The sequence below is a fragment of the Poecile atricapillus genome, chromosome Z (assembly GCF_030490865.1).
Source record: "Poecile atricapillus isolate bPoeAtr1 chromosome Z, bPoeAtr1.hap1, whole genome shotgun sequence".
NCBI lineage: Eukaryota > Metazoa > Chordata > Aves > Passeriformes > Paridae > Poecile > Poecile atricapillus.
Genome location: NC_081289.1, coordinates 73,683,941 through 73,702,248, shown reverse-complemented (window position 1 = coordinate 73,702,248; position 18,308 = coordinate 73,683,941). Strand labels below are relative to the sequence as shown.

Here is an 18,308-nt window from a genome sequence, read left to right as displayed (position 1 = left end):
TTCAGATTCCTTTCTTGAAGGCCTATACCTAGCTGACAGAAATAGCTCAGTGGTGTGCAACAAATGCCAAACAGACACAGAAAATAATTTAGCTTCTTCAGTTATTTTTCCAAAAGAAAATGAAGGCACCTGGGCTGCTGTAGGTGCAGGCTGAGGAGTTCAGAGCAAAGAGAACAGCACCATGCCAGGTTCTGCTTCTCTGCACCAGGAAGCTCTTTTGTCAATAGCACATTTTTCCTTCTGCGGATGACATTGTTTAGGTCAATCCAAAGAGACAAGTCGTCAGGCTTAGGAACTCTGAAAAATACCATGTGTGCTATGACCAGTGACCTTAATATGGTTTACATAATATGAGTTGATATGCTTAGAATCGTATTTTATGCAGCATTGCCATTTACAGTGCTGGCACAAGAAGCTGCAAAGTCAGTTTGGAACATTTGGTCCCATTTGTTGCCTGGAACTGTAAATAATGATCTGCTTTGCAATACAAAACTATGGAGCCAATAATTGTATCTGTGTAAGAACACACAGGGAAAGTCCATCAACAGGAAAAAAGACTGTAATTCTTATCCCTGTGTCAGGTGGATATGGGATAGCTCTTCTAATTTAAATTATTATGTTGAATTACTCGAAGCAGCTATTCTGGTCACTTGAAAGCTGAGGACAAACCATTTGGTTTGATTTACAGCTGCAAATGGCATGTGATCTGTCCCAGAGACAGTATGTTCTAGGAGCCACTGAGTCATATTTAGTCATCCAGAACTGTGCACAGGGGTCTGCACTGTCATACCAGCCCTCAGATCCCAAAGCATGATGTTGTTACTTACAAATGTGAAATTTGCATGAACAAGCACTAGACAAATCCCCAAATAACACTGTACAATAATTGCCCACAACAAACACACCAGAGAACTCTGCTACAGAACACACCAGAAAGAGCTCCTTTTTAGCTTTCTGTCAACACAGGATAAAGTGAAAAGTGTCTATAAATGTACATTTCAAGGTTTTAAGTTTACTGATTTCTGTTATTTTCCTGACATCTGACCAGCCATATTTATGGAAGTAGTGCAAAAATATCTATCCAATGACAGCCTCCTCCAGATGGAAAAACATCACCACTGACCCTACTCTTCACTTGTAAGACAACAAAGTTGTATTGTTTGTACTATTAATATGTCCCCCAGTCATCTCTCCCTCAGCTTGCTATGGGGCCTGAGGTAGTGTTTTATGGAAAACTGAAATTTGTCAAGAAACATTTCATGGAACTAAGCAAGTCTGTATGTATACTTAGACAAAAATATCTCTGAAATATCTCTGAACCCTGCTGCAGCTGTGTCCTCCCTGAGAAGTATTTTCCTTGGGAATGACAAGGACCCTGCAGAGCATCCAAGGCTGGTGCCATCATCAGTGTACTACCTTCAGTGTAGTGATAGGTGCCTTGTTTGCTCTGCTCAAATCATTACCATCTTGGCTGCAGGGAGACAATAATTACAAACTAAGATACTTTTTACTGAAAGTAATTAGAAACAAGGACACTTACAACTACTAACTCTGAAAGCTAACCCAAACTGTTCCTTTGTGCTGTTGAGTGCAAGAGCCACTTCCTTGCTCACACCACATCCTCATAAGATGTCACGTGAATGCTTCTGACTAAATAGCATGTTCCCTAAGAGTACATTTTGGGCTCTGGTTGTTTTTTGGGGCTTTTTTGGCTTTATTTTTTGGAATTCATGGTGTTGACAGGCCTATGCTCATGAGAAAGTTACCTCTGAAATGGTTAGTTGCTCAGGGAGAAGGAAAGATGGTAGAGGTGGAGGGTGAACCCTAGTCATAGAACCATAGAACCATTCAGGTTGGGAAAGACCTTTGGAATATTGCTTAGGAAAGATCATGCAGCAATGCAAAGTTAATCCAGCAGTGCCAAGTCCACCATGAACAGGATGTTCCTGCAAAAAACAGCAGTGGTGACTTGTCCAGTTTGTCAGGGAGGAGGAAGAGGGAGGAGTCTCTGAGGCTGTCTGGCCTGGGGGGAAGAAGTTTGTTAGTCCCCAGGAGCTATACCATCGCACCCTCACAAGACCAGGGGGTACCAAGCAGAGGCTGCCTGGCTGCTCCACACTCACAGCAAGGAGGTCATCAGCTTAAACTGGTTTTAACCTGAAAAAATATGATACATGAAGGCCGCGTGTCTGGCTTGGCTTTGGTTTGGAAGCTCCTGGTTGGATGTGGGCCATAATGAGGGAATTCTGTGCTTTTGTTAATTCAATAACACAGTATGCTGTATGGTTAGGGTATGTGCTGATATGTCCAAGACAAACAGAAAAATGGTGCCTTTGACTAGTAACACAAAGTATTTTATGAGCCTGTTACAGAAGCTCGTTGATCTCAGAGCAGTGGAGGCTGGACTCTTACTAATAAAAATTAAGAATATTGTAAATATATATAGCAGAATCTCAAATTAGCTACATGTCCTGTGTTCTTGACTCCTTATTTTAGTGCATAATGTGTAAGAAATCCTGTACTGTCAACACTGTTTTCTTCTACTAGCAAAGATGTAAGCAACTAAATAGCAGTTTATAGTCTGTTTAACTGTACCCCTTTGCTTCTGATTAAGCCTGTTTGTGACATAACTTCCCTGATACTGTGCAAGTGAACCAGAGAGAAATTTTAACCAGGAAAAAATGACCATTTTGTTATTTCCATATATTGTATGTGAGACCAGTGTACCTCCTTTTGTGTTTGCATGGCAATGCTGATAAGCCATGAGAAAATGCTTTCATGCTGGGATGTCTATTTTTAGTAAGTGGCTCGCATGACTGATCTGATGCTAAATAAACTAGTAAATACAGAAAAGGTTATATCTATTACTTGCTGACAGCTAATGCTTAATGTAGAGCAAGGAACAATAATCATCATGGGTATGAACTGTTTATATTGCAAAGTCTAGACTTATTTCCAGCTCAGCATAACATTTCCCCTACTCCTCTTCTCTCAAAAGTTAGCAACTGAATCACAAACTCAATCTGTTATTGGTGGTGGGTACAGAACTAGGGGTTGTCCAGGCTTCCCCTGTGCCCCAGGGTGGGTTATGTGAGATAGATGCTTGCATCCCTTTTTATTAATTACTTCCAGCGATTAAGAAATTACCACCTCCTTGTGCAGAAATTACCACCTCTAGTTCTGTTGCTCTTTTAGCTGGAAAGTATTTTACAAAGTCCCAAGTCTTTTTGTTGCAGTTAACAGTTTGTCTATCACAATGATTTATTTTCTGCAACCTAATCCAAAGATTATTAATGTGCTCCTTTATTCAGCATGCTCCTCTCTCACCAGCACAAACCAAACCTTTACTCCAGAGGTCCTACACTCCTCTTCTTGATTGAATATAGATTTTCTGCCTTTAGTTGACTACTCTTTAGCTTGAGCTATGTTGTCAAAAGCTGCACATGGTACCTGAATGGAGAACATTTTAAGACTGACGTGTTGAAAGGACTTTTTTTTTTTTTTTTATTTCTCTGCTCTGTGCCCATATCTGTCACTCATGGTGTTCCCTCTTGCTTGGAACTGGTGCATCTTGCTATTCTTGCCATCTACAACTCCTTCATCTTGCAAACTGCTTGAATGCAAAGTCCCTTCATATCCTTTTGTGGAAGATGATTTTACAAAATCTCTCCATCCTGCAGCAATGGAAGAAATAAATTATTATACTCTCTATGAGACATTTTGCATGACAGGACTGCTCCAGAAAAAAAAAAAAAAAAAAGGTCCAATTTGGGACTTCCACTGATGTTGCTGAATCTTTTCCCAAGGCATGCATTCTTACTGCAATTTCATGAAATCATCTTGGTCACCTCCACAACAAAGTGGAAAATGGAAAGTGGAAAAACTAAAGGAGAGGGCAAGTATCAAGCTGGCTTTGAGCTCCTCCTGGAGCTCAAGGGTTGTTTGCTCTTGGCTCACCTCTTAAACATAGCACATCAAACAGCTGAGTTGGAGCTCATCATACAGCACATTACACTGGTTTTATAGTGAGCTTGAGACAAATAAGGAAATGGGAAATAAGAAAGAACTAGTAAGTCAGAGGAACTTTTAATGAGTTAGGATAGCTGGGGAGTTAAACATAATGATCCTGCCTCATAACTACCAAATTCCTGCATTTCTGTTGATGCCTGGTACAGTCTTCTTCCTTAAAAAGTCCTGGGCTTTTGTAGTTATGACGTCCTTCTCAACAGTTCAAGCACTTGTTTCATTCAATGTTGTACATATCCCAGAAACTTTATGTTTCAAATATCCAATGATGCAGGTGGTTTTGGGAAGTGATTCAGTATTTTTACATCCATGGCGAAATCTCTATGCTTTCATTTAACATTAAAAGGAGTCCATGAAGGTTCTCTTCCCTCTTCCTAACTTCTTTGGTATTTGTGGCGGGCATTAAGATATCCTCAATTTTGTTTCCACTGAAGCTCTATTCCCATGGTGTGGGCTGGGAGGCACACAGGAGAGCAGAAAGATGGTTTGCCCATGTTGAGCACATATAAGTGTTATTTTCATGCAGCTGATTGAGACAGGAAGCCCATGAAGTTCTGCAGATATGGCTGTGCACATACAGGCTGCATTCTTAATCCTGTACACAGAAGAGATGGTGGTTTGTGGAGACATGGCTTATGCTCCAGTGAACAAGCATGCTGTGGTTTCTTTCCTTCCCCCTTCAAAATGTGAGGAGCTTGAAATCCTGTCAGGCATACAGACAAGGTGGGGTTGTATGGCACTCAAGTAACATGGGTTGGCTGAACTCATGTTTGCTGCTGCTGAAATGCACCCACATGAGCACTGCCCTGCCTCCCCAGTGCACCCTGCAGGTGGAATTAGTAACACCTCAGTAGCAATGCTCCCCGACTGGAACCCAAATTGCAGGCAGCACTCAGACTGACACACTGAGACAGGGAATCTTGGCATAACAATTTTCTCTCCAGGGTTATAAACTGCCTCAGAGAGGTGTCTGTGATGGCAGGCAGGTCAGCAAGGTGCAGGTAGAGCTCAGGAAGCACTCTCTACCCCTTTGCATCCCAGGGCAGAGCCAAACTGGTGCAATGAGGGCTTGAACAAGGTCAGTTTCTGGTTTCACTTTGGGCAGTAACCGATCTTGTAAGAGTTCCACTTAGGTTACCTAAGAGAAACTTCTGAGAACCTAGTGTCTAGGCACACTGAAAGAACTGTTTTAAAGAAAGAAACTCTGGAGAAGGCAGTTCTGGGTATTGTGTTGGTATCTGAGTCTTCTTAATCCAGATGTGGCATTTCTTGCCATGCAGGTCAGCTGTGAAACATGCACAGATATCTCCTGCCATATGCTGTTACCATCTGTGTCTGCTTTCTCCATGCTAGTGGCAAATCCCAAGGAAGCGTAATTTTTCACAAGTTACCATAGGTAGATACTGTAGTAAGAAGTTATGATGTAACTCTATGATAAGCAGTCCCTATTTGAACTGTAAAACTGAGTCTGGGAAAAAATGAGGACTGGAAAAGGCTGAATGAATTATAAACTGCAGTTTAGGACTTTAGGATATATTATTTTCTAGAGAACATTTAATATTTAGTGCAGGTTTAAAATCTCTCCCATATTTCTATTATCTTTCACCAGGAAATGGATTTGAACATCAATGTTTTAACAATTCTAATAATTAACGTCCTTAAGGATTTCCCAAAGATCCCAAGTGGCCTCTATACCTATCCCTACCATACTTTGCAGAAGGACATGATACATGCCCTGCAAGAATGTGCTGTATCTCAGAGGTGACAGCTCCTTTTCTCAGAAACAGAAGGCAGCTACAAGGCTTTCCACTGAAGTCAAATGCTACAGAACTCTACTGCCTTTGTGCCAGCTTTGCAAGAGAAACAAAGGAAGGGTCTTGAGGAGATACAGAGATTTTCTTTGTTTCTGTAGATGCTAATTAAATACAAGTCAATATACATGTTGCAGCTTGTTTTATATGCCTGATATATAACCTATATGCCTACTGCCAGGTGCTATGTGCTCATGTGTTTCAGATTAACTTAATGTTTATGGTTAATAGATCGCTTCTTAAACATACAAAAAGGTAAAAAATACTAAGCCAAAATAATAGAGTTCTTACACAACAATCATGGGGTCATCATAAAAAAAAAAAACCAACAACTCCTGTATATACATATTTTGAACTGAAGCCTTGAGAAAATTGTACTTGTACAGTTTTCAAGACATTTCAGTTGGGCCTTTTCCTCAGTCTAAATCAAGTTTCTAGGTGAATGCTTTATGGGTTTCAAATTTAAGGAGACAAACTGGTATCATTAGAGATCACCAGTCAGCTAAAGATTAACTACATCATCAGACATAACGCCCCAAAAATGCTACATATGGTTGCACAAGCATTGAAGAAGGTACATGATGAGCCTGTTGGAATCCATTATTTTAATTTATTCTGCAGCTGCACTCAAAATACAAATACAATCACTTAAATGCTGACCACAGTAAGTTAAACTCACTGTTAAAACAGACTTTGACTTTCCATACACAGGCACAACTTGACTGGTTTCACTAGACTTAGTGCTATTTTTACAGCAGTGCACCTCCTAGACTGAACCACCAGGTCACACCATCAAAACTGTTATGGTTACTTATAATTACTGGAGAAATTATATGCTCTGTTTTGTGTAAGTTCATCATGTTTCACATTTATAAATTCATCAAATTTAAGATCAAGGACTGTGCATAGGGTATCTCTCTGAGGTATCAGTCCACCTCCCAGCCAGTTGTGGTACTTGCCTCTAAAGTGAGCTTAACCCCATCTCTGCATCTTCTGCACATCTACAGGAGAAGTTTAATGCTGGAACTTTTAGATGAGGAACAAACCCAAGCATGAAAACCTTTCCCACATACATACAAACCACCCAGTTAAAGTGCTAAAGAGTAAAGTGTCACATTGCCCATACCACTTAAAAAGTAAGGTTTTCTTAAAAAAAATATTAGCCATATAAAAATATTTTTGATGTGTCTATATACATGCTATTTATCTAGCAAAATAAGATCTCTGCTGTTCTTGGGCAATTTGTTCAGAAGTCACTTCTGGATAACTGTATTCCTCAGTGGTAGAAATCTATACTAAGCATTTACTTTGTCTCCCATTACTTCTGCATAGGCAAAACATGGGCTCGGGCACTTTGTCCTTGCCACTGCTTTCCTGTTTTAACCCTCTTGGCTCCACCTAGATTGTCCACTAACTCAGGAGGAGAAGAATGCAACAGTGGGAGAAGAGGCTGATACTGTGGCTTTCTTGGTTCTGATGTACTCTGGTTAAAGAACAGTTCTTCCTCTCTCTCCATCTATAGCTAGATAAAAATAATATAAATATCAGGTTCAAAGAAATACAGTTGAAATTGGACATCTTTCTCCTAGTTCTGTACTAGTCTATAGCTAAAATTTTATTAGCAGTATCAGCATACAAAAATGCACTAGCAATTTTCTTACTTTAGCTCAAGTTCTTCTTTCTTCAGCTGCTCTGTGCTTCACCAATTTGTCTTCACTAAAAGCAGAAAAAAACATTTCACTGGATACTAAATAAGGATAGATACTGTGTATGTGTCAGAGCCCCTAAAATGGGTGTTTGGAACAATTACTTCTGCGGTGCCTGGTGTTGTACCAACATCCTCCTGTGTCCTGTGCTCCTTCTGACCCATTTCTCCAGCACTGAAGTGCCTCTGTGCACATTTAAACTCGGCTTTTTACATAGAGAGGCAGTATTTTTCTCTACATACATCTGTATCCCTCCATTAGTCAGTCCCAGCAGCTCTAAAAAGAGAAGACATGAATATGCAGATTAACTGCACATGTAATCTTTGTAACTGGAAAGAAAAAATAGGCTACACTTGAAATGTTTTCCTCTACAGTGATGTAACCATTCATCCCACGGAGTGGCACTGCCAAAGATTTCATAATTGCTTCTGTACCAGTACTAGAAACGAGAGAATACTGGCAGTAATTCCTTGGTGTCCTTGGTGGTAGAAGATCACCTTGTGAGCTTGCAGTAGTTTGGCAGACATGAGGAAGGTAGAAAAAAAAAAGGGAAGACTAACTGAGGGGCTTAAAGGGAAATACACAAAACCTAAAAAGGAATTAACGTTTTCTGCCCATGAGGACCAAAGGCTGTTTGATGCATTGTTTTTAACTGTCTTAAATAGTACTAAATACCTTAAAACATGAAGCAGGTTGAAAATGCCCCCACTATATTTGGTATTATGTTTTTTCTACCTCTCTGATTGAGCAAGAAGAAAGGGAAGTCCTCACTATTCAGAGTTCAGCTACAGTGGCCAGTGTCAAAAAAGCCAATATTGCAAGGGACTTTGATCTGAATTTTTGTTTTTCTGAGTCTACAACCTGTCCCTGGATTGTATGTATACAATTGGCTCCACAGTATCAGGGATTAAAGATACCTTTCCTAACTCCTACACAGTTAAACTTGCCACTGTGAGAGCACTGGCAAAGCATGGGGATAACTACATCACCTGAGCAAATGACACATACCAACATTAAAGGCTTAGCATCAGATTTTAAAGAGAATTCATGTTCCTAGCAGGGAGGGAGTTATTTCTTAAACGCCCCTGCTATATATCTATCAGAATCACTGGACTGCAGAATATCCTTGAAATTTGCATCTTTAAAAAAGACCCTGTATCCTTCAGCAGATCTGAGCAATTCTGCAGCTTGAGCTTTGGCCTTCAGTTGCTTGTATTTTAAGTTGTTAATTTATTGCACAGCTCAACCTAGGGGCAGAACAGAACCACGCTACAGCACCAGAACACTGGCAAGTCCGTGGTGCTGTGGCTACAGCAACACCTATCCCTGAAACAAAGGAGTGGCTCTTTCTGCTGCTTTTGTTATTCCAAGGTACGCAGTTGAAGAAACAACACAGAAAGAAAATCCCCCAAAAACCCACCTAAACAAAATTCCCACATATGTATTACATGCACATTTAAGTAAAAATGTCCTTAGAAGTAAAGAGTATCACAGAAGATCCATTAGAGGTTTGCTATTTTGACAATTGTGTGATTAAAAGCCCACAAAAAAACCCAAAAAAAACCAACAAAAAACAATGGAATGATGACCTAAATGAGCTTTGGATCAGCTGTAAGGGCATTTCTTTATGCACTGAGACTGTTGTATACAATAGTAAGTAAGTTACAGTTACAATATCAAAGAAATGCCAAAAATGAAAACTTCCTATTGTTCTCAAGTACAAATAGCTTTTTTATGAATAGTATCATTTAACAACTTAGCTATATAGTATCTATATGATAAATCAAAGCAAATTTAAAAACAAATTACAGATGCAGCTGAACAAACTTTAAAAAAAAATCAAAGAATTTAAGTAAATACCTATATATATATATATATATATATATATATATATATATATATATTACTAAATTACATCTTCAATGAGATGCTGCCTGTACAGCAATGTGCACTATCAAAATGCCGAGCACCTGGCTCCCAGCTGCTGGAGGGAGCTGAGCTCATGCTGCATTTTCCAAGCCCACACACACATCTTGTGCTTTCTACTAAGGAAGATGGGGGTTTAGAGATTCAGGCTATTCCTCACAAAGCTGCAGAGTGCCAAGCAGCAAAAAGCATATTGCACTGTGCACAGGGAATGTATGCCAATTATCACACCAAAAAGCACTTGCTAAAGCTGTTTGGATCCTCAATACAAAGGTTCAGGTGTCATTCAGGAAGAGTGTCACTCACCTCAATTTAGGTAACCTACGCTAAGATAAACAACATAATCTGATTGCAAGGAGCGCACGGGCTTTTAAGTCAGTGTTTGTCTATGTTTTGAGTGCCTTTTTGAGGTCAGAGTAGAAATTGGCCAGTGTACTAGACATGGCAGTGTCTACTGCAGACTGTGGTAGCATTCCTCGCAGTTCAGTCTGGATGTAGCCTGTCAAAAGACTGTGGCCAGGAGAGTCCTTGAGAGGGACACAGAACCAACCGCAAGGGTGATTGAATCCACGGACAAAGTTTGGTCTCACCTCTCCATAGTCCAGGCTTATACCTGAAAAATAAAGGAAAAATAAAGGAAAATAAAATTTTAAAAATTTTGAGAGAAATAAAAAAAAAATTAATGTGCAGTAAATTTGAAATATATAAGCTTCTGGCTGGAGAATTTAGTGGTAGTGACAGACACACTACAAGGTTCTGGGTATTTTCATGCATGGAATTTGCTGCTCATTCAAACTCCATGACAGACAGGAAAGCAGGGTAAGCAAAAATTCAAATGTTAAGAGGACATTTCTCCCATTTACTAGAAGCTGTTACTCATGCCAGTTTGCTCTACAACCTGAGCTGGAGGACTCAACTTGTCTCTAACACTCCGGCTCCACAGCTGACGTAAGTGAAACCTGGCACAAAGGAATGGTTCATGGGTAAACCACTAACTTGTATGCTTCTTTAAATAGGTAAAATGTTAAAACATCTTTAAATTTGTTAAAATACCTTGAATTTATTTGTTGAAGACTATCTTAGACCATTTTTGCAATGTTTACTACTACTAAATCTGAATCAAATCTTAAGCCAAGGAACTGTTGCAAAACAAGAATTTAGAAGAGGCAGGTGGTGGCTTACCACATGTTAGAAGCCCATCTTCATAGCTTGTAGTATAAGAGAAATCAACAAACTCCCTTGGTGCTATGATGTTCCAGAGCTGGCCAGCAGTTGTGTAGCGCATCACACAGCAGTTCTTGTTGAGTGACACAATTACAAGGGCAAGAAAATAAATATATCTTAGTATAATGAATACAGAGAAACTTAATGCTCACAGGCAGCTAACCTTTTTCACGAAGGTAACAGCCTCAGTCAACTACACTGAAAATTCAGTGAGGTCTGAATGGCTGTGCCATTCTCAGCCTAAGAGCCAGAAGTTGTAAGGACTTGTGGTCTACAACTGAAAACTGTGGGAGTAGAGAATATCTGGCACCATAAAGGTTCAAAGATCTAAAGCTAGGGAACTCTGGCATGTCTGAGAACCGAAAGCCACATGGCTCTTAAGTTGCCAAGGAGCACTTGGGAAGTCTAAAAGGACCATGAACAAATTTCAAGACGAATCTCTTGGTACTAAGATACTCTATCAAATACTTTTAATCCACTAAGCAAAAAATTAAACAGAATGTGAACAATTCTTCAAAACAGGCTTTCTTGTAATACAGTAGTCTGTATAAATATTATACAGACAGAATACCTTGTCATATAAATCTTCCTTCAGTGACAGAACAAAAGACAATCCATGTTCAAGCCAGGTGCCCAGATGAGGGTTTTGAATTCATACTGAATGTCTGCATTAACCAAAGGAAGGCTACCAGCTGTTTTGTAAACAGCTTAAAACTTACCTTTCTTTTATCAAGTCCTGCGCATCAGAATGAATTATTTTGTGTCTCAGCACAAAGCCATCCTATACAAGTCAGCCCTTCAGGAAGAGGGTGAGGTTGCAACTTCCATATGTGTGGATTAATACTATTGTTTGTTGAGGAACAGAAGCAAGCTGTATGAAATGGCTTTGGCATACACAGTATCGTATTGTAGCCCTCTGTATGTGAATTTTATCAGAGGCTACCAGAGCTCCCAGGTCCAAGAGAATTGTGACTGACTCCTTTATTTTTAGCATTAATGGAGAGATGAATTTCAAGCTTCAGAACAGGACTGTGCTGCCAGAAAGCCTCATCTGTGGTCATACAGAGAATGTATGCACAATGTTGCTCATGCATGCAAAAAAGAAGGCTGTAAAGGGTTCATATCTGTTGGAATTGCTCTGCTCTACATGAATGTTAAATTCATGAATGTTAAATTCATATATTCATCAATACACATTTCTCTTAGGAATCTAAACAAGTCTTCACCTCTTCAAATGTTTCCAGGATATCCATTGAAGTCATTAGGCTGTCCCAGTCTAGCCTGTAAGGTCCAGGGCGAATATGATCTACTATTCTGTTAGTAACATCTTCCACCACTCCTTGAGCTTTGTATCTAGGAAAATGTGTTTACATTTAGTAAGAAATTTTTTATATTCCATTAATTTTCAACAGTACACTTACATTACATTACATTACTTACACCTTGATACCAAGAAGTACAGTCGGTGGACAACTGAAAAGAGAAACAGTACAGGAAAACACCTATGGGTGTTTAATCTATTCTTCTCTGCAAGAAATCCTCTTCTGAAAAAAATCTGTCTTTTTTTATACAGTTAATATTTTATATATGGCAAATTCCTTCCTTGGATAAAAATTATCCTGTTTATTTCCTTAAGAACTGTAACAACTTGTAATTTTACTCCCACTGCTGGGCTAGCAAGGGAGTTCACCAGAGGTAAGTAAACCTAAAATAACAAGGAGATCAGGAATATAATGAGAAAAACATTTTTCTTAAAGCAGAAGTAACAGGATGTTGGAGACTGAAATGCTATGGTTTATGGCTCAAACAGTTTTATGAAGGATTTTTGTTTATTATAGCAAAACTGCATAACAAAAGCTGCACAGAAGCACCCTAAATGGGCCTCCTGACTGAGGCCCTGGACTACAAATTGATTTGAGATAGATAAAATGACTCAGATCTCAGCTGGGGGAGAAAAATACTTTAACAGGATTAAGCCCAGTACCTTCAGGGTGGAGGCCACAGCCTCAGGCTTATCTGCTGTCAGGCTGGAAGAGACCCTCACACCAAAGGAGGGAGGAGAAGATGTTCTGGGTGTGTGGTGAAAAAGCCTTTGCTCAGAGGCAGTGAAAGCCTATCCTTTGCTGTGCACACCAGCTCAGCTGTGGGGCCTCTTCAGCCCAGCAAAGCCACATCTAAGGGACATCCACAAGAGGAACAGCAGAGGGGGTGTCATGGTCCATCAAAGGGCCCCCCAAAAGGGTCCCTAGACCCTGCACCGGTGCTGCATGTGATGCAAAATTATGCAACAGACACAGAGTCATGCAAGGTACAGTGTCAAACTTGCCCCCCTCAGGGGAGGCACCTGGGCATTCCTACCTGTCCAAACATATATTAATCCATGGGATTCTATATTTCTGGATGGGGACTCTCACCACCAAGAAGACTAGACTGAGGGGAGCAATGAGACATCATTGGGATGCACAGAGAGGTAACATGTTTATACTTAACCTGCCTCTGTCATTCTCCCTGTCCCCCCAAACACACCTCCCTCCCTTCCTTCTTTTTCTTTATCTCTTTTATTATTCAATAAAATGCATCAGTTTTTCAGTATCAACATCTAGCCTTGTTTGGTTTTAACCAAGTTTTGGGGAATATTCGAATGTTTCCAGGTTCTTTCTGCTTTATTCATAGTTAGCTCTCCTTACTCCTCTTGGATTAGAGCAGATCATAACACAGGCGTAGAACCAAGCTAACAAGAAACTTCATTCTGCTTTAGTGGCATATGATTACCTAATAAAACAATCTGGCATACGACATTACAGAATATTCATTTGTAATTAGGTATCTTAGTAGACACCAGAGATTTTATTTTCTTGAGTTACTGGGCCTCCAAATCCTGAAGGAGAAGAATCCATCAAAATCATTGTTTTCAAAATGCTTTATATTCATTAAGATGTTCTTATTAATAGCAAATACTCAAACAACAGATTCACCTCTTCACTCGTGCAGTTCACCAATATTCACTCATAATCCTCTGAATGGAGCCCATCTCAGCTGTATGCTTGGAACTCGAGGACAACATGAACATGTCAGCGGCTTCCAGGTCTGGAAAGCCCTTCAAAGTGTGCTTTAGTTCTCCAGGTGCAAAAACAACCCTGGGGTCTTCACCTGCACACAGCAGTCACTGCCCTCCTGGCAACGGCTCAACTACACAACCTGTTGGTGCCAGTGGGCCCATGGAACTCTTGGTGTCTGGGGCCATCAGCTCTTGCAGATTCAACAAGATGTAAATTCCATGGGGTGTATCAGTCTTTGAGATCATTTTAAACACTACCTTTTCACAGGACTTTTTGTTTCTTCAGAGTGCTGCTTTCTGGTCAGTATTTCTCTACCTAAACCTACAGAAACCAACAGAACCCAGTGACAGAAACTTGCACAGGCAGGACCTTCACATCACACAAACAACCCCACAAAACACTATCATAACCCCACACTTGGTATTTTGAAGCCGCACAGTCAATGCAAGAGTCAAAGGACTGACTCAGCACGTCCCAGTGACCCTTCAGGACTACTGAACCCAGGCTTGATTCTGAGCTTTACAAGCCATCATTTCTGGGCAGATGCTGTTGTCCACTTCAGCCAATGGGAGTCTTGTGGCGTTGTTCTAGACACATGCAATGCTAAAGTATATCAAACTTAAAAGCTAGAAAGGATTCATACAGCCACAAGAGGTTTAGCCATTTAACTTCCCCTCTGGAGCATCTGTGTAGCTGATGGCTGTAGAATTCACAGTCTTCATTTCTAAATTCTACAGAACACATCTGTGAAACTTTAAAAATGTATTTCTTGTGCCTGCAAACTTACAGGTATCCACTGAATTCCTCCGATTGTTTACGCCACACAGTTGCATCTTTCTGAAGGAAAATATAAGATACAATGTTAATTGCCACTTGCATACAATTACAAGAAGTCCAGAAAGTGCTTTGATTTTCTTGAAGAAAAGCAGCCAACTTCCTCATTAGCCAAGGTTCACCTGGGCACCACTGTACACTTTTCTTTATGTTTTTCAGATACCTTTTACTAATAATTTTCTATTATTTAAAAAAATAAGAAATCGGATTTCTCAGAGTCAAATGCTTGAAGTCTGTGCAGAAGTATGGTTTGGTAGGCCAAGCCAGTTTACTGTGAAAATACACAGAATAATGGAACAACATTAGCAGGGAGAGCCATTCAATTGCAAGGCCACTGGAAAGCCAACAGCTGGATACTACTCAGACAAGAAGAATGTTTGCTTGCACCCCTGTAACACAAGTAACAGAAGAGTTCAGGAGATGCAGGTACAGACAAGAAAGTTCAATTACCTTTCTCTTCTAGATGCCTGACTAGAAGAGTCTTGCAAGCAGTAGTCTATTTATTTTAAAGTTACACAGAGAAAATAAAGAAATCAGTATCTTCTGATTTTTACATAACTGTGAAATGGAATCTCTGTACAAAATCTCAGAATTTTGGTGTGAAGAGAGTACCATGTACCACCACTTCATTTGGAATCATGACTATATACACATGGAGGACCAAATATCCTAAAGAATAGTACTGTTAAGTACCACATCCAGAATAATTTAAGGTATTTTGGGGCACAACACATCTCCTTGTGGTAGGTAAAGCTCTGAATGTCTTCTACATGGCACAATACCAAAATGGAAAGAAAGGAGAGAGGAAGGAAGGGCTGGAGGGACGGGTAAAATCTGAGGATTTGAAACACAAGGATGCAGGTAACTTTTTAAAGGCATACAGTAGTACTTAATATAAAAACACAGAAATACTAACACAGGAATAGACAACATTTAGTAGAGCAGAGGTGGTATAAGTGTATTGCAAGAATGAAAGGCTTGGATGGTCTGTTCTTGCTTCTCCAGACAGTATTTGTTAATTTTGCAAATAATCAAGTTACATTTGGATCACTTGCTTCTGTCTTATCAATGTCTGCTCATGATGGAAGAAAAAATAAAACCCCTACTCAAACCACTGTAACAAAAAGACAAAGACAGAAATTTACCACACTAGTCCTATCATGTTGCTACACTTCTACCTTCTGTGGAGGACAGCACTAAAAAGTATTCACCCAGCCTAGAACTGATGCACAAGCAAAGGCTATTCAGCTTGTTGAAGCACAACTCAAAAAATCCAGGCAGCTCAAAAAAACAGGATGGCAAACTGCTCGGAGAAAGCAGGAACTGTATTCCCTTTCATGAAAGGAAACCTAGGATAATATGTGGTCTCTAAAGCACAACAGAAAAGTGAAACAGTATGAGAGGAAGCCCTGAGAATGATCTCATTTCTTAAGAGGAAGACATTTGGAAACTGAAGCACCATCAACTATTTATTGACAAGAGATTCCAGAGACTGGTAAGCTGTGTCTGCTTTGTTTAAAGTACACTTTAGCTTCTTGCAATACTATCAATGATAACACAATTTAAGTCAAGCCTATACTCCTACACAGGTAGGATTCTTCCGTGAGACACTCCCCAGAAAATGGGTAGAAGGAATGACAGAGTATTCCTGCGAACACGAAAAACACATCCTGTCATCTAGAGATGCTCTAGAGGGATGGTTTCACGGAGCCTGTCAGTTTAGAGTCCTGCAGGGCCCGGATACGTGTTTCTCAGCCGTGTGACACGGCACAGGGGGCTCTTTCCGCCGCCCCGGTGCCCCACAGCTTCCCAAGAACCGGGAAGCCGCCCAGAGCACTCACGGTTTTCTTCGCCACACGCCACTCGTTGTCTGCGATGCTGTGATACCGAACCAGCTTATTCCGTAGCTTCGAGGCCAGGGGTGCGGGATTGGGCAAGGGATCCATTTGCTTCCCTCCTGCGCGAAGATGCCTAATCACACAGACAGCAGAACAAGGCACGGGGTCATGGATGCCAACAGCGCGGATCTTTCAAACCCGAACGGAAGATGCGGGAAACACCGCCGCGGGCACAAATGCACATCTCCCAGCCGGGTTCGGGTGGCAGCGAGCGGCTACCAGGGGCCAGGGGCCCAGCTGCCGCCACCTCTGCCGCGCCGGGGATGTCCCGGGATGAGCCGGAAAGGCGGGACAGGCGCGCTCACCTCACGGCCGCACCGCCGCCCCGGCTCCGCGCTCACCCGCGGCCCGCCCGACAGCGCTGCGATGCCGGCAGCCAATCAGAGCGCGACCGCCCCGCCGGCGCAGCCAATGGCGGGGCGACCCGCCGGGCGCGGGGGCGGGAAGGTCACCGCCCACTCGCGTCACGCGACCTCGCGACATGTCGCGTCCGTGGCGTCATGAGGCAGGGGCAGGGCCGCGGTCGGGATTGGGAATGGCGGGGTGGCGTGAGGGAGGGAGGGGGAGTCATGGCAGCTGTGGGGCGGCGCGGCTCCGCCTCGCTGGGATGGAGCTGCTCTGCTCCGGCCTGTCTGGCTGTGTCGCTTTGTACTGATCGCAGAGAGTCACAGAATCAGCTGAATTGAAAGGGGCACATCAGGATTATTGAGTCTCAACTCCTGGTCCTGCACAGGACATCTCAAGAGTTGCATGATGCCTGAGAGCATTGTAAACGCTTCTTGCACTCTGTCAGGCTGGTGCTGTGACCACTGTTATGGGGGGCCTTTTCCAGTGTCCAAACACCTTCAGAAAAGGAAAGAACCTTTTCCTGATAACTTAAACTTCTCTGACACAACTTCAGGCCATTCCCTTGGGTCCTGTCCCTGGTCACCCCAGAGAAGAGATCAGGGCCTGCCCCTCATCTTCCCTTTCCAACGGGGAAGTTGCAAACCCCAGTGGAGTCTCCCCTCAGTCTCCTCCAAGCTGAACAGACCAAAAGCCCTCAGTCACTCCTCATATGGCTTCACCTCAAGGCCCTTCACCATCTCTGTGTCCCTTCTTTGGACACTCCAGTAGTTTTAGATCTTTTTTTACTTTGTGGTCTCCCAAACTGCCCCCAGCACTGGAGCTGAGGCTGCCCCAGCCCAGAGCAGAGTGGGACACTCCCCTCTCTTGCCCAGCTGGCGATGCTAGGTCTGATGCCCCCAGGATATGGTTGGCCCCACAGGATGCCAGGCTGCTGTTGACTGATGTCCAACTTACCGTCAACCAGGACCTCCTGCAGCACTTTCCATGGTGCTGCTCTCCAGCTTCTCATTCCCCAATCTCTCCAGACATCCAGGGTCGCCTCATCCAAGGTGCAGCACTTTTCTGTATTGAACTCGACACAGCTGGTGATTGCCCAGCTCTCTGATTCATCAAGGTCTCTCTGCAGGACCTCCCTGCCTTTGAGGGAGTCAACAGCTCTTCCCTGTCTTGTATCATCTGCAGGTTTGCTGAGTCTCCCCGTCCTGTGTGCAGGTTGCTTATGAAGAGGTTGAAGAGCACAGGGCCAAGGATGAAAACCTGTGGAACCCTACTAGTGACAGGTCACCAGTTTGATGTCACCCCAGTCACTGTAACCCTTTGTGCCCAACCCATGAGCACTTGCTCACTCATCATATGGCATGTTTATCCAGGTGTTGAGGAGATGAATTACTTGTAAGTAGAATGGCCTTGTTATGGTTTAGGGCCCAATGTGCTTACTGTCAGGACTTAGAGGAAGGTTCAATGCTCAGACCTAGA

At 42.0% G+C, this 18,308-nt stretch overlaps 1 protein-coding gene across 4 annotated transcripts; it reads right to left on the bottom strand.

Moving 5' to 3' along the window:
* Positions 1-3,641: 3,641 nt before the first annotated feature.
* On the bottom strand, positions 3,642-16,857 carry STARD4 (StAR related lipid transfer domain containing 4). 4 transcript variants are annotated; one of them, XM_058826352.1, is made up of 7 exons: positions 16,667-16,798; positions 16,428-16,557; positions 14,540-14,589; positions 11,920-12,046; positions 10,652-10,766; positions 10,060-10,082; positions 3,642-3,674 (listed from the first exon to the last, which is right to left on the bottom strand). In XM_058826352.1, coding segments are annotated over exons 1-7 (465 nt in total). In that variant the 5' UTR covers positions 16,669-16,798; the 3' UTR covers positions 3,642-3,656. The 4 variants fall into 4 exon arrangements, with proteins under 4 accessions (XP_058682335.1, XP_058682334.1, XP_058682333.1 ...); XM_058826353.1 differs by lacking the exon at positions 3,642-3,674 and adding an exon at positions 5,694-7,819; XM_058826351.1 differs by lacking the exon at positions 3,642-3,674 and having other exon boundaries at positions 5,690-10,082; positions 16,790-16,857.
* Positions 16,858-18,308: the final 1,451 nt, after the last annotated feature.